Here is a 25,209-nt window from a genome sequence, read left to right on the forward strand (position 1 = left end):
CAGAAATGACATAGTGGCCCTCTGTCCTCATTGTGCCTGAATTTCAGCACAACTAGCTGATAGATATTATAGTCCTCTGTAGCCTCTTGAATAGCATGCAGTTTTAGCTCTTGGGTAAAAAAAGAAAGAAAAGCAAGAAAGAAAAATAGATCAGTAAATATTTTGATACATGACAGCACAAATGTTTTTTTATAATTTTTGCCTGATTTATGTTCTCCTCAGATAGCTGGTATTGATCAGGTCTTCCTGATTTGCTTTACCTATCAGTTCTGATTCATTTCCCATTATTAGACCTAGTAGTGCACTAATATAGATTTTCTCCAAACTGGATAAGGAAGTCATCCTGTACTCCAATCCTTATGGCCCTCCCTACCTCTTTGCAGTTCATTTTGGAGAGATTAAAATTTCCCGTGATTATTATTCATTGTCCTTTACTCATTTCACATATTTTCTTTCACCTTCTTTCCCATTGTATTGTCTGCAGTCTGTCCTTATTAGTATGATCAATCAATTATTCTCTATTGCTGGCTGTTTGGACACCAGTGTGGAAGAGCTCTGACCTTTTTGATTCCAGGCAATTAAAATGGGAATTGCCTTAACATCTAATGGACCAAATGGTGCTGTACAAATGAAACTACCTTTCACATCAGAAAATATGTTTTATAATTGCTTTTTTTATGTCAATTGTTTAGCATGAAATGCCTTGATAATTTCAGTGCAGAGGTGTTACCTGATGGAAGAGTCCAACATTATTCAGCTACACTTATACTGAGGGCATGGTAATGAAAGCCCTTATCATGAAAAAAACTAAATATTAAGAGCCATTGGTAGCCATACAATGGTTTATTTAAAGTACCTATTTGTAAATACTTGAATTGATATGAAGTAAAGTCTCCCATCATTTTTGAAATAAAAACATAACATGCAAGACTTTTTCACTTTTGAACCCTCACTCTGACAAATAAGGCTGTTTCAGTCATCCATCTGTGATGTTGACTCAATTTATCTTGTTCCATTAGTCAGGCCTGGTCTGTTGGACGTCCCACTGCCCTGCTCTTAGCAACATTATAATATAGACCAAGTCGTATAATCTGATTCTAACTGCCACAGTATTCCGTTTATCCTTTCCATCTCTCCCCCACCATCTCTGCAACTGAAAACTAACTTCCCAGTTCTCAGACCTGAGCACTAACTCAGTTCTCTTTCCAAAAATGCTGCTGAACCTGCTGAGTGTCTTCTGCTTTTATTTCAGATTTCCAGCATCTGCAGTGCTATTGTATTTCTTTCTTTTGTAGAATGTTTTCCATATGGAAATAGGGGAAAAAATTTCTTTTTAAAGTACTAAGATGTTCTCTGATACAGAGCAGTTCCTTGTTCTGAATTATCATGGAGGAAGTTCTTGACCTTGATCGCACCAGCAGAGGGTTGGCATGTGAGAAAAAGAATCATTATTGGGTTTGCTTGGTCACACCATGACATCTGCTAGTATCAGTTAAGTCACACAAGATCACAAGACAAGGGAGCAGAAGCAGGCCATTCGGCCCATCGAGTCTGCTCCAAAGAAAAGGGAAAAAAGAAAGAAATGAGAAATTGGTGGGGGGGGGGTGGGGGCAAAAAAAAACACTACTCTAACCCCAATTTCCAGCCTTATCCCCATGTCCCTTGATACCCCGACTATTTAGATATTTATCTATCTCTTCCCTAAACGCCTCCAATGATCTGGCCTCCACTGCTGTACGTGGCAAGGAATTCCACACATTCACCACCCTGTGAGAGCGACACATGCCACAGTGAATTCAAAAGTAGGAACACAAATGACCGAAATGTTGGAAATCTAAAAGTTCTTGTTTAGAAATCTGTGTATGGAAAGGCTCAGTGTGGATCCTGCTTTTTATATAAACCTTGTAAAACTAGAATTTTGAGACTTTGAAGCAGTGTGAATGACTTTAGAAAAATAAGCATTTCTTGGTGGGCAACAAAATAGTTTTGAAGAAATGAAGGGAAGTAGAGAACTCTGCAAGTGTACATCAGGTCTATCCGTGGTTGGAAAAGCATAACATTTGGACTTGACCTTTCGTTAAAACAACCGGTTTAAAACATTGTACAGACTCGATTGTGGCAGTGATGTAAGAAGTTCTAGAAAAGTGTGACTTGCTTTCTTTCTCTACCAGCCTAGAATGCACATGGAATTGTGCAACACTGCTAACCGTGGTCACGAGAATCAAGCGTCTTAGATTTTTGATTGTTTTGTGCTGGTTTCATGTACAGAATGAACAATTCCTTAAAATTGATCTTGAGTGCCCTCTGGTGATTGTTTCAAAAATTGGAAGGGAAGTGTCGTGTGCTTTTATTGTTCCGTTCCTTTACAATTGACGTTTTCAGACAATTTCAAAACACATTTTAATTTCAAAATATGAGAATTTAATTGTAATGTAAACAGTTGAAGTTCACTTTGCAGCATTTTTTACTGGGAATAGGTAGAGCATGGGCAGCTACTGTGGTCATTCTCAATGTTGTGCTGTTGACATAATAGCTGGTATCCTATTTCAGCAATTTTCCATTACTTTGTTTGGAATTCAGCAATAACTTCTAATTCATTGGCCAATGTCCCATGGCATTGCTCTGAATCACTGGATATAAATATCTGAACACACAACATTCTGTATCTACAAAACTCTAGCTCAAAATCTTTACCCTTTTATTACATGCATATACATAATCAAAGGAAATATCTACTCACTATAAAGATTTTTACTAATTGTAAGAGTCTTTCTTGAATCTCCTCTCAATGGAAATAGTTCCAGTATAAAGTTGCTCATTTTAGCCAACATTTTGACATCATCATGCTAAATCTCTGTACATTTTGTTGACTTCAATTACTGTGCTATAACAGTATAGAGCTGCACATGTTATATCTGGCCAAACTATTTCAATATGCAGAATTATTACCTGTACAGAATCCAGAAAGCCTATTAGCTTTTATAGGAGTCTATGCATTATCACTTTCAGGAAACTGAATTTAAAGAATTTACACTCTGGCATGTACTTTGTATGACCTTTATTCCATTCATTTGTACTTAATTCTTTATTTTACCACATTAAATTAAAACAAAACATCTGTCTGCTTGTGCCTTCCACCTACTCGACTGTCTGCAGTATTTTAAAAACTTCCTCTGAAATAATCAGAAAACTTCAACATTGCACTTTCAATGCACGTACACATATTGGGATGAAAGATGGACTTTGTAGTGAACCAGTGCAATTACTTTTTTCAATCCTTTTCTATGAACCGAAAGACCTTTTCTTTATTGTCAACCAGTTTTGTATCCTTGACACTATTATATAAGCTTTAAATTTTCAACAATACCGTGACGCACTTTACAGTGTACAGGTGACCCCGGTGTTATGGCCGTTCAGGTAATGGAAATATGCCCTTACAGAATTCACAAATCACGACCCAAAAATGTGAGACCCGGAATAAAATTAATTTTCATGGAATTTATGTGGAAAAGGGGTTAAATAAACACAAATTTATTTTCTTTTGAACTCCTGTTTCTTGATGCATACGCAGATGATATGCAGAGAATCATGATATGGGCGGTTTTCAATGAACACCCCCACCCCCCAGTAAAGTGAGGTTTGTCTGTATCTCAATAAATAAACTGGCTAGTATTACAGATAGCCAATCTCTCACTCTTTCGGAAAAAAAAAATTCAAATCCCTTGATCTGTTTGTAGCAAATCTGTGATTACTGCCCTTGATTAACTCCTAAAATTTTTTAAATACACCCGAATACTAATTATGGATTTAAAAGATTTCTCCACCTTTGACATTAGACAAACTATTTCTTCCTTTTATACTTTCTTGAACCAAAAGTTTACATCCAGTATTTTCTGCCCCGGCACAGTTTGTATATTTGGGTGGGGAGTAATAATATTATTATTGTCACTGGAATAACAATCCAGAGACATGAACTGATCTCTCAAAAACATGAAAACCTGCTATGGTGCTGGGAATATAGATTTGGTTAATTAGACAATCTGGAATTAAAAAAAAATACACTAGCATCAGTAATAGTGAAACTTCTGCATTGTTGTAAAAACCTTTTTCACCAATGTCCAATAGTGATGAAAATCTGAAATCCTTCCCAGACCGGATTATATGTGATTTGAGCCCATGATGCTATCGACTCTTGCTCTTTGACATGGCCTAGTAAGCAATGGGAACAAAATTATTCCCTTACGAATGTCATACATGCCCTTTGATGAACCAAGTGTTCCTGGGGTGTATATGTCATTCGCAAGTAGAGCCAATGCACTTCTGAAATGTTGAAATGTCAGTAGCACAGCTTCAGTTTGCACATCACACACTTCCCAGAGCAGCAATATGATGTGGAGCAGGTTTAATGATATTGTTCATTACTGCCTGAAGATTGGTGGAAGCACTTGTGTGCTTTGAATAGTGTCATAGGATCTTTGATGTATTCCTGATAGAGTAATTGGGGCCTGAAAAAGGATTTCCTCCTTAATAGACGATTCTAGAAAAGCTCTGTTGATCAGATGGAATCATGTATTTTGTTTTATTCATTTTAAAAATTGTCTTTGTTCATTCCAGAGCTGGTCCTCATCTGGGATGCTTTACAGATCACAGACATAAAATGGAAGATGTGGTGATTTGAGCACTGAACTCTGGGCTACCTATTCAATAATATTGCCATCACTTTAGTACCAATTGTTTTCTGGTCTCAATCAACTTCTTATCCATACTGAAGTTTTACTTTGAGTGTGCACTCCTTGTAATTCCTTAATTAAATGTGCAGTCCTTAATTTAAGTTCTTTTATGTAGAACTTCATCAAGTGCCTATCAGAAATTAAAAGTACAGAATGAGTTAGATGTTGTGATTTAAGAGTAATGGCGAGGCTATCGGTCTAATGATTTTTCAAAGAGTAAATCAGACAATGGACATGATGCAAAAGGAAATTGCTACCTAAATTGTTGTGCTATCTAGAGGCTTCTCTATACAGGTGACTCCCCCAGCCCACCCACCACCACCACCCCCCCCCCCCCCCACACACACACACACACAAACAAAAATGTCATGGCCATTCAGGTAACAGAAATTCGCCCTTACAGAATTCACAAATCACTGCCCAAAAATTTGAGATACAGTATAAAATTTGCCCTTGTGGAGTTTATGTGGGGGTAAATAAATACAAAATTAATTTTTTTCCAAACTCTCATTTCTTGACACATGTAAATAATGTAGCTTCACATTATGGAAAATTGTGATATGTACAGTTTTCTAGGAACACAATCCCATGTAGCACAGGGGTCACCGGTACTGTCGTCCTCTGGAATGGATAAGCTTTCAAATATGTGGAAAGGCATTGTCAAGGTATATTTCAGAGGGATGTTCATTAAACACAGCAATTTTTAATGAAGTGTTACATCTCAATGACTGCCAAAGAGCTTGCCTGGTCCTGAAAATTAACTTCAGATTTAAATTATTATTGGAAATTTTCTATTTTGGTATAAGGTATTTGTAATGTTAATATGACTGGGTACATCCACCAGATCAATACAGTACTTCAGTTTGTTGCATTAAGAAATAAGGAGGAATCTGAAAAGTTGTTTTAATGCAAGACTGACACAATGCACAATAAAATTGTTCACTAGATAGTTTACGATCAAAATTGATCAAGGACCAATTCATAACTTCATGTAAATGTTGTTCTTTCTGTGATTACCATCTTCTGCAAGACCAACTTCACTTCTCTCTTGGTTGTCTACAACACTTCTGAGGTGAATTGCCTTGCCTTGCACATTTATGGCTAATGCTCCAATGATCCTCTTCTCCTCATGTCTCCCAGTGTCATTTTTTCCCAGTCTCCCATGTATTTCTCTCGAGCTACTAGGTCTATGTACTCCTGTTTGCTGCCATTTCTTCTGTGATTTTTTTTTTTGGTATATGATCCAGTAATTTCCCTTTGTTTTTTCTCCCTTCTGTGTCAGTGACTTTTTTTTCCCATTTACTGCCTCAACATCAGGTGAAAGTGTCTGTGTCATTATTTGACTCAGTTACAGCATTTCTCTCTTGTACCAGTTCTGTTTTGTTCTGACAATCTTCTTGGTTATTTATGAACGCAGCATTGTTTTTGGGATGTTTTAAATGTCATGTCATGAATAATTTCTTTCATGAAACTACTTTCATTTCAGTTTCAACAGTAGTATTTTAATGAGGGAAAGTGATCAACAACACTTAGCCCATGTATTTTTAAAATTATTTTGTTTAAAGAAATGCAGCAATTTGAACTAATTTAAAATGTACAGGGTGCTCATTACCAGATTTTCATGCAAGCAATATCAGAGTATTATAAGGTCACCCTTTGTAACTAGACTGCAGAAAGTAAACACACTTCTATTTGCCAGTGTTTATTTCTGAGCATTTAGATGCATGAGAAGCAAAGGTTAAATAACGGGCAAAGATAAGCCTCCAGTGTCACCCTTTTCTTCAATAAGTCCAAATGAGCACGGTGATTCAGACATTGTGTTATACAGCATGGAAGGAAACCATTTGATCCAACATGCCTCTGCCCCCAGCTCCCCCATTCACTTGCCATATGCTGGTCAATTTTGAAATATTTATTCATGTCCCTTCCTCATCAAATCTGCATCGCCCACTCTTTTGGGCAATGTTTGCTAGATGACAAAAGTCTGTTTTCATGTGTAGTTCTTTTGCCATTACCCTAGATCTGTGCCCCATGGTGCTGACCTCATTGCATTTGATGGAATAAATAAGTGTTAGTTCCAATTACTTTTGTTAAGCATTATAAAGTGAGTAAAACACTTGCCCATTTGCATTAATTACTTTTCCTCTTTCATCTGTACATATTGTAAAATGTACAGTTATAGATCAAAAACAATATCCTCACATGCAGAGCTGCATGCAGGTTAGTGACTAATTGTTGCTGATTTAACAAGGATGAAAAAAATGAATGCAAAATGTTTGCTAATTATAGTAGAGGCAGAAGGAGAGCATAGAGTTGGCACCATAGTCTGCATTGTATGGTCTATAATGATTCTGCTGGATACAACCAGAAATTCAAATGTGCGTGAGGTGGTGGGTGATGTCTATGTAATAAAGGACCAAAAGTCCCTGTTTATACATCCAGGAAGGTGTTGAGCACCTCGGGTGTCCACAACAGGAGCATATGGAGGACAAGTGGAAACAGTGGAAGAAACACTGATAACAACTGAGTTCTACGTGCAAATTCTCAGTCCTCTCATCAGACACTACTTATCTTGATGACAATTTGATCTGAGTGCACCAGAAGGCACTGCCAAGGGAAGCGCAATTATAATTGTAATTGACCATTCCTAATCTGCATAATTCAGTAATTTCATTGATAAGAATCTTGATTGCTTTTAACATCAGTATTAAAATGTGTTTGCACTTTATGGCATGGTAGCTTGTAATATCCAGTATATTGAAATTGGTTTCTTGTTTTTGTTTAGTTAACTCAAAATGCTAGTTTGAAATAATGTGTTTTATACTTTTAAAAAAAAAATTGGACATCCTGAGAAGGATTAAAGTGGAATCTTTTGGCTGAAAGTATTCAGCAATGCAATAATGTACTCTGGTAATTGAGGAAAATTATTTTTGGATATGTTGACATTTTGTTCCTTTTTAGTTTGCCTGATTTGTCTCTGATTCAATCTATTAGCACTTCACAGATAAGTGGTGAACCGCAGCTGAATTGCACACGTTTCACTCTTCACTAAGAGAAATGAATATTTTTATTTTTATTGTTTTAATGAGTAAATCAGCCTTTATTGTTCATTTTGTTTTTATACATCTGTTGAATAGTTAGTGATTCTGCTTCCTGTTTACTATTTGTGAATAAGTCTCCCATATAAAGAAAATGTCATTTGCAATGAATGGATATCTAACATCCAATGTATGTAGAATAAAAAAAAATCTGTAATACAGTAAAACCTTAATGCACTATCCGACCATTCAGGAAATCCTGATGGTTCGGCATCTGGTTAGCCAACGCCCAGTTCCAGCACTGCCTCTTAAACTTGTCAGGGCCCCAGATCTCATGCTCCCTTTATATTTGTCATGATAACTGGAAAATTAATTATTCTACTGCGTAACATTTTTTTAAAAAGCAGTGTTTTAAAAAAAAGTAAGAAGTATTAATAGGAATGACATCCAATAGTCCGGAAAACCTGTCAGTCAGGCACCACCAGAGTGGGTCACATTAATGGTTTTTACTGTGCTGTCAGAAATGAACTTGCTGCTCAAGAGTTTCAAAGTTGAAACATTTACTGCTACTGGAATCTTTCATGTATACATCAAGATGGATTAAAAATAAAATCATCTTGCCTAGATTAGTGTGTAACCAGAAATGACATTTCATCATGATGAAAATGTAAATATATGATGTATACCAGAAATGAATTCAGTGTTATATGGAACGGTGTTCTTAACACTAAGTTTATCTCTCACCTTCTTGTTTCTTTAAAGGCAAAGGTTAAGCAAGTAGAATTTTGGTTCACCAGTTAAGTTTAAGAAAATAAACTTTAATGATAATGGATGAATTTTGTATGTATATAAGGATCCCTAAATGTGCTTAATTATTATTTATCAGGATAATGCAAATATGATCAGAGAAGTAGAGGTGGATAAGGTAATCTCTTTTGAGAAAGAATATGTTGAAGCAATAAAGAAATTATGGAATGATCCTGGGATCCAGGAATGCTATGACAGACGGCGAGAATATCAGTTATCAGATTCTGCCAAATAGTAAGTATGAAAATTGTTTTAATCGAGTATCCTAAGGTCAGAGTGTTCTCTTGGCTTTCCTTCCCTTCCAACATATGGCATTTGACATATTGGAACTTAGTGTGTGACATTGTGAAATATGTTTTTCCAACACTTTTGAGCAGTTTAATTCTGGGCTTGGTGACATACCCTCTTTAATTCTATTCAAACGACTATTATTTACTGGAAGCTGTAAGACCAAAGTAATCTTGCAAGTTGTCAAAAATGCATTAAGAGAAAAGGTTCATAAAGATTCTTCCACATAATACAATCTGCATCACCAATCTAAAGCAGCAACGCAAGGAACATTTTGTTAATGGCATCTCATAGTGTAAACACAGAACTACTCTCCTTTAAGTTCCTGATGTATCGTTGCTATATAAGTCTCAAATTTAATGCTCAATATATTATTAGATAATATTTTACTACTTTTGGTGTGTTCCTGGTGAAATATATACTAAATTCAAAACCCTGAATTTATTTATAGTAGTTGGGCTGCATTTTCATGTGTTGCATCAAATGTTGAACTTTATAGAAAACCAAATCCTGACATGGTCCAATGTGTTCTGGATATGTAAATTCCTGTCCTTTCGGTGGAGAATCCAAGAAAACACTAAACATGGTACAATTATGCAAAAATTTTCAGATTCCACACAAAAGCTCTTAGTTGAAATGAGAGGAAGGAGGTTTTGATGAAGGCATTGCATTCGCAAGCAGACTGCGATTGATTAGGAGGATGAGAGGAGTGGTGAATATTGCAAATGGTAACTATGTATTACATGCAACATTGAGGTAGATGGGGCTTTATGTAATTTTTTTACATAGGGAATAATGGTCTGACTTTAATATGATGGATTTTTGTCTCGGTTTTCTATAACGGGCAACAAGAGTTTGTAACCTGTTCCTTATTTGGTTTTGGTGTGAGGCAACATTTTGGGGGACATACGTAGTTGTCTTGCACATTAAATGTTCCAAAAGTCAACAATTGCTCATCATTCACAGCAGAAAGATGAGTTCTTGGGAAGCAAAATTTCACAAACTCTGACCAGTGGAATCCAATGTAAATTATACATAAGCTTAAATAAATTAGATGGGAGGACTGATTGTGAGTCAGAAGGAAAGGTTCACAACTGGCCCTGTTTCCCTTAAATAGCCAAGGCCTATAGAAATCTCCAGTAGCATGATTGCTCCTTCTGTTTTTACTCTAATCAAATGGATTCTCTACTTGGCTTTTCAAGAATGTTATCTTCCATTGTTGGGACTACACTTCAACCTTTTTTTTCTCCAATGTTTCCTGACCACCTTGTATGTATTTGTATCCATGATTCCAGTCCTTCTGCTTTATGTTTATGGTCTTAATATGAAAAGAAAATCTTGTGATTTACTTTGCCCTGAGTGAGGTAAGGTACCAGAGAGATTCTAATTTACTTGTCACATTTCATGCCTGTCTATCTCCCTGACTATGTAATCACCTATTCCTAGTACAATTCTAACCACCTCTGTTCCCTTGTGTGGTCTTTTATCCCATGATATGATGCTCTGGACTGCACATTAGATTTTGTTCTCCCCAGGATAGCAGTGAGAATTTTGCATTCAGAAGACAAAATTGAATGTTTCCACAGGAACAGAGAACGTTGAATAGATATTTTGGATGTCTATTGTCAATAGAAAGAAACTCATCTTGTATCATATCTTTATCATCTCTCTACTCAAGAGTCGGTGATGAAAATGACTATTATCTGTTTTTCTCCATTACAATGAATGGGCTTACTGTTCATGTGCTGGGATATCCCAGCAACTTTCAGTCTTTGGCAATTTCTTTTTGACGGTACTTGTAACTTTTTTTTTAAACGGTAGTGTACAGAATTATGTTGGAGGTTTTTGTAATTTGCAATTATATCTGTTTATTTTTTCAGCTATCTTAGTGATGTAGATCGGATTAGTTCGCCATTGTATATACCAACTCAACAAGATATACTGCGGGTCAGAGTACCAACCACTGGAATCATCGAATATCCTTTTGATTTGGAGAACATAATCTTCAGGTATTGAAACGGACAGATATACTTGGTCAATAGATTTTTAACTTTAACTTCCATATAGATTGGGTGAATCAAGTTGGTCGAGGCAGTCTTGAGGAGGACTTCATAGAATGCATCTATGATAGCTTTCTTGAACAGCATGTTAGTGAACCTACAAGGGAAAATGCTATCTTAGATCTGGTCCTGTGCAATGAGACAGGTAAAATCATGAAAGAGTGACCATAGTATAATTGAATTTCTCACACAAATGGGGAGGGTGCAATAGTTTGATCCAAAACCAGTGTATTATGCCAAAACAAGGGAGATTACAATGGGATGAGGGAGGAGTTGGGTAGCATAGACTGGGAACACAGGCTATATGGTGGGACAGTTGAGGAACAGTGGAAGACTTTCAAAGAGATTTTTCACGGCACTCAACAAAAGTATATTCCAGTTGAAAGCAAGGACAGTAAGGGTGAGGAGAGCCAGCCTTGGATAATTTAAGGAAGTAGAAGAAGGCATCAAGCTAAAAGCTCATGCATACAAAGTCGCCGAGAGTAGTGAGAAACTGGAAGATTGGGAAAACTTTAAAAAGCAACAAAGAACCACTAAGCAAGCAATATGGAAAGGGAAGATTATGCAATTATACTAGCACAAAATATAAAAACAGGTAGTAAAAGTTTTTATAATTATGTAAAGTGGAGAAGGGTGGCTAAAGTGAATGTAGGTCTCTTGGAAGATGAGAAGGGGGAATTAATATTGGGTGATGTGGAAATGGCCGAGGTCTTGAATGACTGTTTTGTGTCAGTCTTCATGGTGAGGATTCGTCTAACGTGCCAAGGAGAGATTTTACGGATGCGATGGGAGATGAGGACCTCTATACAGTCGCTGTCACTAAAGAGGTAGCGACGAGCACACTAGTGGGCCTACAGGTAGACGAGTCCCCTGGTCCTGATGGGATGCATCCCAGGGTACTGAAAGAAATGTCAGAAGTTAAAGTAGAGACGTTTGTGATAATTTACCAAAATTCTCTGGACTCTGGGCAGGTCCCGGCAGATTGCTGGTCCTGCAACTGTTCATGATATACATTAACGATTTGGAAGAGGGGACTGAGTGTAGTGTATCTAAGTTTGCTGATGACAGTGGAAAAGGAAATTGCACAGAGGATGCAGGGAGTCTTTAGAGAGATATAGATAGGTTAAGTGAGTAGGCAAGGGTCTGGCAGATGGAGTACAATGCTGGTAAATGTGAGGTCATCCACTTTGGAAGGAAAAGTAGAAGATCAGATTATTATTTAAGTGGTGAAAGATTGCAGCATGCTGTTGTGCAGAGGGACTTGGGAGTGCATGTGCATGGATCACAAAAGGTTGGTTTGCAGGTGCAACAGGTTATCAAGAAGGCAAATGGAATGTTGGCTTTCATTGCTCGAGGGATTGAATTTTAAGACCGGAAAGGTTATGCTGCAAGTGTACAGGGCACTGGTGAGGCCGTACCTAGAATGCTGTGTGCAGTTCTGGTCTCCCTACTTGAGGAAAGATGTACTGGCGTTGCAGGCGGTGCAGAGGAGTTTCACCAGGTTGATTCCGGAGTCGATGGGGTTAGCCTATGAGAAGAGATTGAGTCGCCTGGGACTATATTCACTGGAATTCAGAAGAATGAGAGGGGATCTTACGAAAGAGATAGATAAGATAGAGGCAGGAAGGTTGTTTCCACTGGTAGGTGAGACTAGAACTAGGGGACATAGCCTCAAGATTTGGGGGAATAGATTTCAGATGGAGATGAGGAGAAACTGCTTTTCCCAGAGAGTAGTGAATTTGTGGAATTATCTGTCCAGGAAAGCAGTAGAGGCTACCTCATTAAATACAGTATATTTAAGACACAGATTTTTCCATAGTAGGCAGGTAGGTGGATCTGAGTCCACAGCCAGATCAGCCATGATCTCATTGAATGGCAGAGCAGGCTCGATGGGCCAGATGGCCTACTCCTGCTCCTATTTCTTATGTTCTTAATACTGTGTAAAAGAAAGTACTGGCTAGGAATTAAACTGAAACCATTAATTATTGATTTAAAAAAAGAGGTTGTATTCTGAAGAATCTGATGCAATGTGGAAGTTGGTGTTTGTGATACTCTGCATCTCCACAAGTTGCACTCTTGATACTTCAGCTAATGCAGCCAGCAATGAATTAATGGTTAAAGGTGAACTTAACTTTTTCTTTGTGCAATTCTCACTGTAAGAAAACATGGTAAATGTTTCAACTATTATTGGAAATCCTGGATCCTAAAACAGCAGTTGCAACAGTGGGTGTTTCCAGGATGTAGAGAGTGGGCAGTTTTGCTGCCACAGTATGAGTGTGTGATAGAATATTGTTCATCAAAACGAAAAGCAAAGAAAGGCAAGTTGGACAAAACGATAAGAGTCAGAGTCACAAGAACAATGAGCAGGAGTAAGACATAGGAAAGGGACAACAGTTCAAGTGTATTATCTGAAATGGTATCTTATATACGTTAGAAATATGGTTAAAGTTGTCCATGTTGGTCAGATAATTGCAGTAAGAGGTGCACTGGAAGATGCAGGTGGGAAGTGTGATGACAGATCCGTTGCTGGTGTGACTGTTGAATAACAATTAGTTGAGCCTGGAGACCTTGTGTTCTGAAGTTGAAGAAAGTAATGCAACGTCAGAGTCCAATACCTAGCTGAGGAGGTTGAAATGACTGGGGACACCAGTCAACAAAATAAACCATAGTGTCTGTGTGTATGTGTTTATACTCTTGTTTGGAAAGGGGGAACGCAATGGGATGTACTTATGTCTAATATGTAAATAAATTGTGGGTATAGAACATAATTGCATCATGGCATGTAAGCACTGCCTTCTCCCCTTGTTGTTAAACCAGAATAAAGTACACACCCTTGTTTTGAAGCTCTTAATGCCCTACAATTATTATCGTGTTTAGAACCTGCCAGCATTCCCAGCTTGGTTTGCAGCCTAGCCTCAAATACATAAAAGCATCTCTGTACATTTTTTGGTTAGTCAAATTCTTGCAGCAACATTTATAATCTGAATATGAAATTTCATAGCAATAAGAAAGCTATGTGTGCCTGTGAGTAATTACATATTAAGAAACATTTTATATTTTAAATTAAATGCTTCACTGAGGGGAATTCCACCTGATTGCACTAATTATCTATGTAAACAATTGAAAACTGTTTTGAAGATCAAGCTTCCTCGAATATTTCCATCACCCGTGAAGCATGATCTTGAATCAAAAGAAAGATGATACCTCTACCATTGCACAGTAGAGAGCAGCAAGTTTCTTTTTAGGCTACTATGGGTATTAGCATCTCGATTCTTCATTTAGTGGGTGAAATATAATTAACAAAATTGAAGTAGAATGTCATACTAGGAATGGTTCTTCAATTTTTTTCCTGCCTTAAGATTTTTTTGAAGCAATCCTTCTACTTGAAAGTAAGCTTTAAAAACTTTGCTAATAAGCTGATTTCACTGCTAGATTCTCAATCAAGTTTGGCTATTGAGTGAAATAGATTATGGATTGTATGAGGACTTGTAATTTGCTTTTTGTTTTTACCTTCCATGTGATTTTTACCTTGTATATGATGGAATTGTATCTTTTGAGTTGTGAATGGCTGTTTAACCGCAGTTGGTATTCCGGCAACCCATGAAGCAGAAGTAGAAATAAGAAAATGCTAGTAAAGGTTTTCTTGCACACAACATTGGAAGCAGAGTTTAATTTAAAGCTGATTTGAAGTTGGTGCTATTTGGGATTCTTTCAAGATTTAATAATGGTTTTCAAGATTGAACCATTAATGATTGGTGACCATTTATTTGTGCATTGAATCTTTATAATAATAAAGTCCTTAATGTTGATTGGAAACTGCAGTTTCAATCTTTTTTTCTTTGCTTTACTTTGTAGGATGGTAGATGTTGGCGGTCAGAGGTCAGAACGAAGGAAGTGGATTCACTGTTTTGAGAATGTCACCTCAATCATTTTCTTAGTTGCACTTAGTGAATATGATCAGGTCTTGGCTGAATGTGATAATGAGGTAATGACACATTTTGATGAGAACTGATTCCATTTTATATACTCTAAGGGTCCTTGAAAGATGAAAAAGTTAAGTAAATAATGTTATTATTAATTATGTCATTTCATATTTTTCTGGCATCTTTTCTCTTTTGGCCTAAAAAAGCTTAGTCAGAAGATATTTGTCACAGTTTTGCTTCCAGTGAAACAATGGAAATTGCCATTTCTCCAAATTTATGCTGATTTAATTCCTATTTATGCTTCCAAGTAATGGCACTGACTCTGTGCCAGCTGCATGATTAAAAAGTTCTTAACACACCATTGAAACAGAGTTCTGGCTTAACATTTAAGACATTCACTGCAAAACTAACCATTTTTCTAGCCAAACTGTTCCACTGCAATTACAAAATTGGCACCTTCCTGACCAGAAAATTGTCCAGGTTACGTCCTGTCCATAGAAAACAGCATAAATCCAGTCTATTTAATTATCCTCAGTTGGTTTACTCTTAATTATCAGCAAAGTGATTAAAAATGTTGCCAACAGTGCTATCAGGTGGCATTTAATTTTCATTAATCTGCTTTAAAAATGACATTTAAAGATAACCACTCTGCTCCATCCAGATATTACAGACGATATATGAGAGTGACTGTCTTGACATCAAGGCAACATGTGACCAAATTGGCATCAAGGAACCTTGGTAAAACTGACATCAATGGGAATTGTGGGGAAAATGGACCAATGACATGAATGTCATGGCTACAAGAGTGGATCAGAAGTTGGATATTTTGCACAAAGATGGGTGTTAGCATTGTAGGTCAGTCATCCCAGCTGCTAGATATCACTGCAGGAGCTTTTCAGGGCAGTGTTGTAGGTCCAGCCATCATCAGCTACATCATCAATGACCTTTCCACCCTAAGGTCAGAAACGGGGATGTTATTTGCAAATTCTCAGAAAATGAATTGGTCCAAACCTGCTTACAGCAAGACCTAGACAACATTCAAGAGTAGTTTGAAAGGTGGCAAGTAACATCCATTTCACACACACGATCTCTGTTGACCAGAGAAACACTAACTACCTTCCCCTAATATTCAGCAACTTTATTTTGACAGAATCCCCTACCGTCAACATCCTGGAGGGGGGTCACCATTGACTAGACACTCAATTGGATCTGCCACATAAATACCATGGCTACAAGAGCAGGTCATATACTCCAATAGGTGACTCACCTCCTGACACTTCAGAGTCTTCCCACCGTTCACAAGGCAGAAGATGGGAGTACAATGGAATATTTCCACTTGTTTGGATCAATGCAGCTCCAATAATTCTCAATGAACTCAACACTATCCAGGGAAAAGTGCCCCCTAACTGCCCTGAACATTCATTCCTTTCATCACTGGCCATCTACAAAATGCACTGGAGTTACCCATCTCAGCTGCTTCTTCAGCACCTCCTAAACTTGTCACTTCTACCACCAAAAAGGACAAGGTAGCACACACAGATTCCCCTCCAAGTGCACACCATCCTGATGTGGAAATGTATTATCTGCTCTGTCACTGCCACTGAGTCTTGGACCTGGAAGCTCTGTGGGGATACCTCCAGCAGAAGAACAGTAGCGGCTCACCACCACCACCACCTTTGGAACAATTAGGAGTGGGCCATAAATAGTGGCCTTGCCCACATTCCATAAACAAGTGTAGGCTGCTGTAGAAAATTCTGTGATATATTTGTACTTAAGCAAACACTGCAGTATTTATGATGTACAGAACTGACTTTCCAAAGTATATTTGGGAGGCTCGGAAGCATAGATACACAGGCAATGTGTTCTGTGTTGGTTATTTGTTGTGTCTTGCATGCTGATATAGAAGTGCTTTGCATTTTACTTTTAGAACCGAATGGAGGAAAGTAAAGCATTATTTAAGACGATTATCACCTATCCCTGGTTTCATAGTTCTTCAGTCATTCTCTTCTTAAACAAGAAGGATCTCCTGGAAGAAAAGATCATGTATTCTCATCTAGTTGATTATTTCCCAGAATATAATGGTGAGTGTTTTCATTGGGTATGATTTAATTCACTTAGTTATACACAGTTCACAATAGTTGACTGAGTCTTGTGTTAATTTGAAAATGAAATATGTTAAAAGTGAAGATGTCTGCTTTATGGAAACAAAACTATGGTAAGATTAATATGTGGAAATGTGATACTCAATAGTACACTGGGTTTGTTTGCAAACAAGTGTTTGCTTGGAGTTACTTCTCTTCAGTTACATATTTATCAGTAGTTCCTATATTTGTCTTGCTACAGCTCTCTTGAAGACTTCAAATTTCTGGATGAATTGTGTTAGTAATTTTCCATTTAATATGTTATGAAGCTTTATTGAGAGTGCTTCTTTGTATTATTGCTTTATTTTATTCTTAACTACAGTGTTCTTGAATTAATTCCAACTTGTTCTGTTTCCTTTAAAGATTATTATAAATAAAGAGTGCAATCTTGGTGAAGTTCTGAGGGTATGTTTTGCTGGAGGAGCTTCTAGCATTGGGACAGGCAACAGAAATATCAGTAGGTGGGATGAAAATGTTACATTTGAGGTGTTCAGGCATTGGGAACCAATATGGTGAGCGAGAACAGCAAAAATGGGTAAACAACATTTCAGTGCATTGTGTGAAGTTTTGTATGTGCATAAATGTATAGTGATTGGAGGAAGAAGGGTTAAGCAGTGTATTACAAATTTACAGAAGAGTATGTGAGGTCTGGACAATGAGGATTGATATTGTGAGGCTCAGGAAGTCAGGTTAGAAGTTTGGCTCTGAATCGATAAAGATGCGAAGATTTCATCAGATTGAGATAGTTGCCAGTGAAGGAATGAGTTTATTTTTAGTAGAGGTTAAACATTTTAGAAACATAGAAAAACTACAGCACAATTCAGGCCCTTCAGCCCACAAAGCTGTGCTGAACATGTCCCTACCCTAGAAATTACTAGGCTTACCTATAACCCTCTATTTTATTCAGCTCCATGTACCTATCTAACAGTCTCTTGAAAGACCCTATCGTATCCGCCTCCACCACCGTTTCCGGCAGCCCATTCCACGCACTCACCACTCTCTGAGTAAAAAAAAAACTTACCCCTGACATCTCCTCTATACCTACTCCCCTGCACCTTAAACCTATGTCCTCCTGTGGCCACCATTTCAGCCCTGGGGAAAAGCCTCTGACTATCTACCCGATCAATACCTCTCATCATCTTATACAGCTCTCAGGTCCCCCCAATCCTCCGTCTCTCCAAGGAGAAAAGGCCGAGTTCCCTCAGCCTGCTTTCATAAGGCATGCTCCGCATTCCAGGCAGCATCCTTGTAAATCTCCTCTGTACCCTCTCCATGGCTTCCACATCTTTCCTGTAGTGAGGTGACCAGAATTGAGCACAATACTCCAAGTGGGGTCTGACCAGGGACCTATATAGCTGCAATTTCCAGTCATAAAAACAAACACTGGGGAAAAACTCAGCAAGTCGGGTAGCATCTGTGGAAAGAGAAACAGTCAACGCTCTGGGTCTGTGACCCCTGTCAGAACATTTTCCAGTTTCGAACAAAAGGAAGATTGAAAGATTGCTGAATAGTATCATACTTTGGTAGTAACATCTCATTAGTCCCTAAATGATTCCAGGGTTTTTGCCTGTATCTCATCATCTGAAAATCCATTGTGTTGATCACTTTGCTAAAATCCATGTGGATCACATCAAATGCACTGCTGTCATTGTCGACTCTGCTTGTTACCTCATCAAACAATTCAGTCGTTAGTTGGTCAACCTTCCCTTAACAAACCTGTGCTGACTGTTCTTAATTAATCTGTGTCTTTATAATGTCCTTGGAATAGATTCCAATAATTTACCCATCACCAAAGTTGACCAGACCTGTAAATATTGAATTTATCCCTCTCCCCTTTTTTTTTAAACAACTGTACAATGTAAGCAGTTCTTTGGTACTACTGCTGGAACCAGAGGGGCTGGAAATTTGTAGTCAGAGCCAAATAAATTAACAGGTTATTAATGGCCTGTTAATTTATCCATTTTCAAAGATAAACCCTTAATACTTCCTCTTTCACTGCATTTTAATCCATCCAACACTTTGTACTCATTCACATTAACTACAGCATTAACTTTGTTTTTCCTGGTAAAATATTTGTTAATAAATCTTACCCACCTCCTTCACTTCCATACACAGGTTACCTCTATGGTCTCTAAAGACCCCACACTTATCCTTTTGCTCTTTATGTATTAATAAAACAGTTGTAGGATTTTGTTTTAATTTATTTGCTAATTTTTTTATACATTCTTTCCTAATTTCCCTTTTAATTTCACTCCCACATTTTCCATCCAATTCATGACTTCCTGCTATATTGTCAATGGCTCTCAATATTTAACATCAGCTCCCTCCTCTTGCCTTGTTCTCTCCGCTATGCACCACAATGTTTAGGGGCCTCTAGATTCAACTGTTCTCTTCTCTGTGGAACATAAGACCATAACCATAAAACATAGCAGAATTAGGCCATTCGGCCCATTGAGTCTGCTCCGCCATTCGATCATGGCTGATTTATTTTTCCCTCTCAACCTCATTCTCCTGCCTTCTCCCCGTAACCTGTGGTGACCTTACTAATCAAGAACCTAACAACCTCCGCTTTAAATATACCCAATGACTTGGCCTCCACAGCTGTCTGTGGTAATGAATTGCACAGATTCACCACCCTCTGGCTAAAGAAATTCCTCCTCATCTCTGTTCTAAAGGGACTTCCTTCTGTTCTGAGGCTGTGTCCTCTGGTCCTAGACTCTCCCACTACCGGAAACATCCTCTCCATGTCCACTCTATCCAGGCCTTTCAATATTTGGTAGGTTTCAGTGAGATTCCCCCCATCATCCTCCTGAACTCCAGCAAGTACAGGCCCAGAGCCACCAAACGCTCCTCGTATGTTAACCCTTTCATCCCTGGGATCATTCTCGTAAGCCTCCTATGGATTCTCTCCAATGCCAGCACACCGTTCCTTAGATATGGGGCCCAGAACTGCTCACAATACTCCAAATGTGGTCTGACCAATGCCTTATAAAGCCTCAGCTTTACATCCTTGCTGTTATATTTCTGGTCTTCTGGAAATGAGTGCTAACATTGTATTTGCCTTCCTTACTCCCGACTAAATCTGCAAGTTAACCTTTAGGGAATCCTGCACTAGGACTCCCAAGTCCCTTTGCACCTCCAATTTCTGAATTCGCTCCGTTTAGAAAATAGTCTATGCCTTTATTCCTTCAACCAAAGTGCATGACCACACACTTCCCTACGCAGTGTTCCATCTGCCACTTCTTTGCCCATTCTCCCAAATGTCCAAGTCCTTCTGCAGACTCCCTGCTTTCTCCATGTATCTGCCCCTCCATGTATCTTTGTATCATCTGTAAACTTGGCCACAAAGCCCTCAATTCCATCATCCAGATCATTAACTTATGTGAAAAGTAGCAGACCCAACACCGACCCCTGTGGAACACCACTAGTCACCAGCGGCCATCCAGAAAAGGCCCCCTTTATTCCCACTCTTTGCCTTCTGCCAGTCAGCCAGTCTTTCATCTATGGTAGTACCTTTCCTGTAACACCACGGGCTCTGACTTTGTTTAGCAGCCTCGTGTGCGGCATCTTGTCAAAGGCCTTCTGAAAATCCAAGTAAACAACATCCACTGACTCCCCTTTGTCTATCCTTTCTGTTACTTCCTCAAAGAATTCCAACAGATTTATCAGGCAAGATCTCCCCTTAAAGAAACCATGCTGACTTTGGCCTATTTTATCATGAGCTTCCAAGTACCTTGGAACCTCATCCTTGATAATGGATTCTAACATCTTACCAGCTACTGGAACCTGTAGAACAGTCCCAATTGTTAGACTGTCTCATTTTTTATTCTTAACTCAACCCATTTAGCCTCATTTAATGAACTTTCTGTCATATCATCCCTTCTTACAGCTGTGGTGTTTCTTTACCCAATATTGGCGATTCCTCTCTAGCCCCCTCTCTATCTCAAAATTCTATAACCAGGAAAGTTAAACTTGTCCTGCTCCTCTTTAGGCCACGTTTCTGTAATAGCTGTCATGCATTTCTATGTGACCTTGCCCTCAATTCACCCACTTTATTTACTGCACTCCTTCGATTTTGCCAATACCATTTAAGTGCAAGAATATTATTCATTTGCTCATTTTCTATGCTTTTCAAACTCTTTCTGCCTTCCACTCCAGTTCTATTCTTCCAGCCCCTGCTAAATCTCAACTCAGCTTCCCAACTGCTGCCAAACTGGTTTGAACAGTCAGACAGCTCGTGCAAACCTATAGACAAGTTTAATAGTCTCAATCCTATTGAGGCACAAATTATCTGGCCTATACAGGTCCCACCATCCTGTGAGCTGGTGTCAGTGTTGCAAAAACCTAGAACTCTTTTATCCATGCATTCATCTGCTCTATTCTCCTAATCCTATATTATCTGGCAAGTGGCACCAAGAGTAATTGGAGATTACCACTTTTTGAGATCCTGTGTCTTAATCTCTCTCCTAACTCAAATTCTGCTGCAGAACCTCATCCCCTTTTCTAATCATGTCATTGTTGCTGATTTGATGTGTGGTTGTTCACTCTCTCCCTCCATAATGTTCTGCAGCTACTCCAGTGATACCCTTGACTCTGGCACGAGCCTATGTCTGCAGAAATGCTGATCTGCTCTCCCAGCTGTAAAATCCCCTGTAACAAACAACTGCTCTCTTGACCTTCCTCCCTCCCTCCCTCCCTCCCTGTAACAGTTGAACCACCCTGGTGCCATGTTCTTCACCTGCCAAGAGGAAGCCTTGCCCTCATCAGTACTCAGAACTGAATACTGGTTAATAAGATGCCAACTGGTGTCAATTTGAACTATGTTGTTATTTTTCTGTCAGTCACACATTCCCACTGAGCATGCACTCTTAAACTCCTGAAATGTGCTGCCCACAAACTTCGTGGATGGCCTGCAGTGATATCAGCTGTTGCTGAAGCTCCAAAATGAGGGCTCCTCAGCTGATGACACTTCCTACACTTGTGGCTGCCCTAGAGTTACCACATCATACAGGATGTGCATTCCACTGGTGAAAGTTGTCCTGTCCTGCCTCCTCTTGCTTAAATAAGCTCACTTAGCAGAAACCAAAGTAAAACCATTGCCCTTCCCTCACTAAAGTCCACACTGTAGACATTGCATTCAGTGAGCAATGTGCACCGTGCTTTAGCGAAGTCCACTGATTTGTAATTATTTACTCATTCAGTGACATTTAAATGTATTTACTGTAATTCTAATGTATTTCAGGTCCTCAACAAGATGCCAAAGCTGCACGAGATTTCATTTTGAAGACCTATCAGAATCAGAATCCAGACAAAGAAAAGGTCATCTACTCTCACTTCACATGTGCCACGGATACAGAGAATATACGGTTTGTCTTTGCTGCTGTCAAGGACACTATCCTACAATTAAACCTGAAGGAATTTAACCTGGTCTAGAGGACATACAACCCATTTTTCATCATTTAATACTTTTTTAATGCTCTCTTTTTACTTGCAAGTTTAAAGTTATATTAGGTACCTGTAAACTTACCAATTTACCAGTTGTACAGAGAACTTGGTGATATTGGTACAGATATTTCATTTCAGACTCAGTATCAGTTCTATTCAAAATTATTCCTTCAAATAGTTAAGAGTTCTTCTATTTGCAAAAACAAATTGTGCTGGCAGTGTTTGGCACATTTCTGAAAAAGAGTCAAATGAAGACCTTTAATAGCTTTCATGGTTTAAAACAATCATGGGGATCACTTTGAAAGAAACAAATACATTTTTTTCCAAAGGTGATTGTTTCCCGGTTCTTCTAAATAGTGAAAACACACTCATCTTTAGTTTTATGTATGGCACTCTAACGAAAATACCTTGTGGGGTTTCTGGAGTCCAGAGGTTTACTGAATGCAGCTAATTACCTAAAAACTACCAGAATTTTTTTTTGTATATTACTTGCATTATTTAGGTTATATTTAGTACATGGAGCAATTTTAATTACCTGTTTAAAGAGAACTCTAAACGATTGCTGTACAAAACAAGTTCTTTGATGTTTCTTCAACATTTTAAAATACGTTATCCAATCATTCCATGTTGGAGTCAGTGATTAAACCACAGATGCCTTCAGCATTTAAAATGTTAGCATAAATTATTGCTGTCATTAAAGGCAGTGTGCAGTGAACATGTGAAATACAAAATTTAACACCTTAGACAAAATTGTGTGATTTTAATATAATTCATTAGCAAAGAATGGCTGAAATGATTCTTACCGGAATAGTTTGTAATGCTTATCCTCAAACCAGTGAAAGGTTTATTTGATGAAATGAAATATTGGAGGTTAGCTTGCAGATTCCAAAGCCGTGTTTTTTCTAAACAGTGTAGTATGTACCTTAATATTACTATAGTTGCAATAAATGGAAGAAACAAGGTTTGACAGGACTTTTTTTCTACCAGCAACTGAAAGGAATTACACATTGGTACATCAGTGCTTTCAAGCCACTGTAAATATGTATCCTATATATAGCATTTTTTTCTAGCTCTGAAAATTGTTTATCATGGTTAAATTGGAATATTTTTCAAAAAGATAACTATCAGCAATTTTAGATGTACAGATTTTTCCCCACAATTTAGCAGTGCTAGATTTAAAAAAAATCATACTGTTTTTGAAGTTCTAAGCAATAATGATTTGTAATGCACAATTCTGCCATTAATCTCATTTTGACTTTTATAATTCTGTTCACTGCTGTTTTACATAAGAGGCATTTTAGAGCTCATTGTAATTTTTCCAGTTTAACACTGTCTTGTATCTATTTTTGTTGGATATTTACAATTTATGCAACATGTAGTTTTTGAATGTTGTTAAGTTGCCATTGATTTTGAATATCAGATGTATATAAATCTGTGCTTCACCATATCATTCCATGAAACTTAGTAGGCATAATGCATCTAATTGAAGTCTGTCTGCAGTGTTAGATCTTTCGTTAATGCTTTTTATTACACCATAATTATTATTTAATGAATTACATATCAAGTTGCATTACCTGGTAGGCCTAATGTAGTCTAATTTCGAACTAATCAAGTTTGTATGACCAGCTAGGTCTGATTGCTCAACTGATATTGGGAGACAACTTTCAGGGAGTCCAGAAAGAGAGGAAATGAGCTTCTCCAGTACAGCGGATGCATTGTTTCTTGCAGTTGTGGTCCACCTTGCTTTAGGTTACTCATACCTTGGGATTCTAGAGGTACAAGTAATCTAGCTGCCCACGTTCAAATTTGTGAAGTAGACTAAACAAGGGGCTGTTGGCCTTATTGAAATATTTAAATTGCCAATATGCCTCCCAAGATGAGATTGGCCACATGCTCCTTCTATTTCTGTACAGCTTGAGAATGACAGTTGGAGGAGGAGGAATTTTGATCAAAATAAAGATGCTTACATTCTATCCCCACCACCCCCCCCCCCCCCCCCCCCCCACCTCCCCTGGGCTCTTAAACTACCAGTTTTGGCACAGTCAAGTTTCTGTTCAAGTAATAGCTTTGTCAGCTGTGCAAATGAAAGCTTCCGGTTCATGTGCTACTGCCAGTGTAAAAACTGAACTGAGTCAAGGTCAGTTCTGGAATCCCTGATTTCAAAATTTCTCAGTTTAACTTACTTTCCAATAAACAGAGAAATATGATTAGATTTGAAGATTTGGGAAGCCAGGGAAAGAGAGATGTTATGTTATATTGATGTAAATAACCAATTTATTCACATTTTCGTATGGATGGTGAAATTGCATTCTTTTTCTGAAATGTATTTTATTACATGTGAAAGGTAATGGTTGAGTTATTTATGATTCTGCTAGGATCCTTGTGTTTAGAATAAAAAATGTTTTCACTGACACCAGAATTCCCCAAGTCCTTTTACTTGCACCCAACTTTAGTTTTACATATACCACTGCATCAAAAATATATCATGGGATTCTTAGAGATCGTGGGGATAAAAGAACAATACAATATACAGTGGTGATATTGATATTTTGTAAGCATATTTTGGCAGATAATGTCAATATTTTATACCAGTCATGCTGTGATGGTCAGGACCACTTTGCATTCTGAGGTCACCAGGCTGAAGCAACAATCTCTAATTTTGCCATTTAAACAATCTTTTTTTTCAGCTGAAAATCATTTATTTTTGGATTTAGATCTGGCAGCTGTAGATTGGAACCTGACTGTACATACTATAATGTTAAAATGTTGAACAAAGG

At 38.0% G+C, this 25,209-nt stretch overlaps 1 protein-coding gene across 1 annotated transcript in view; it reads left to right on the forward strand.

Moving 5' to 3' along the window:
- Window positions 1-24,842, forward strand: part of LOC127572217 (guanine nucleotide-binding protein subunit alpha-14) — a 100,523-nt gene extending 75,681 nt beyond the window's left edge. The window contains exons 3-7 of the mRNA XM_052019160.1: window positions 8,655-8,809; window positions 10,744-10,872; window positions 14,779-14,908; window positions 16,774-16,927; window positions 22,230-24,842. Of these exons, the coding sequence (XP_051875120.1) occupies window positions 8,655-8,809; window positions 10,744-10,872; window positions 14,779-14,908; window positions 16,774-16,927; window positions 22,230-22,420 (759 nt within the window). The 3' untranslated portion in view covers window positions 22,421-24,842. The remainder of the gene's footprint in view (window positions 1-8,654; window positions 8,810-10,743; window positions 10,873-14,778; window positions 14,909-16,773; window positions 16,928-22,229) is intronic.
- The last annotated feature ends 367 nt before the right edge of the window (window positions 24,843-25,209 follow it).

The sequence above is a fragment of the Pristis pectinata genome, chromosome 7 (assembly GCF_009764475.1).
Source record: "Pristis pectinata isolate sPriPec2 chromosome 7, sPriPec2.1.pri, whole genome shotgun sequence".
Lineage (NCBI taxonomy): Eukaryota > Metazoa > Chordata > Chondrichthyes > Rhinopristiformes > Pristidae > Pristis > Pristis pectinata.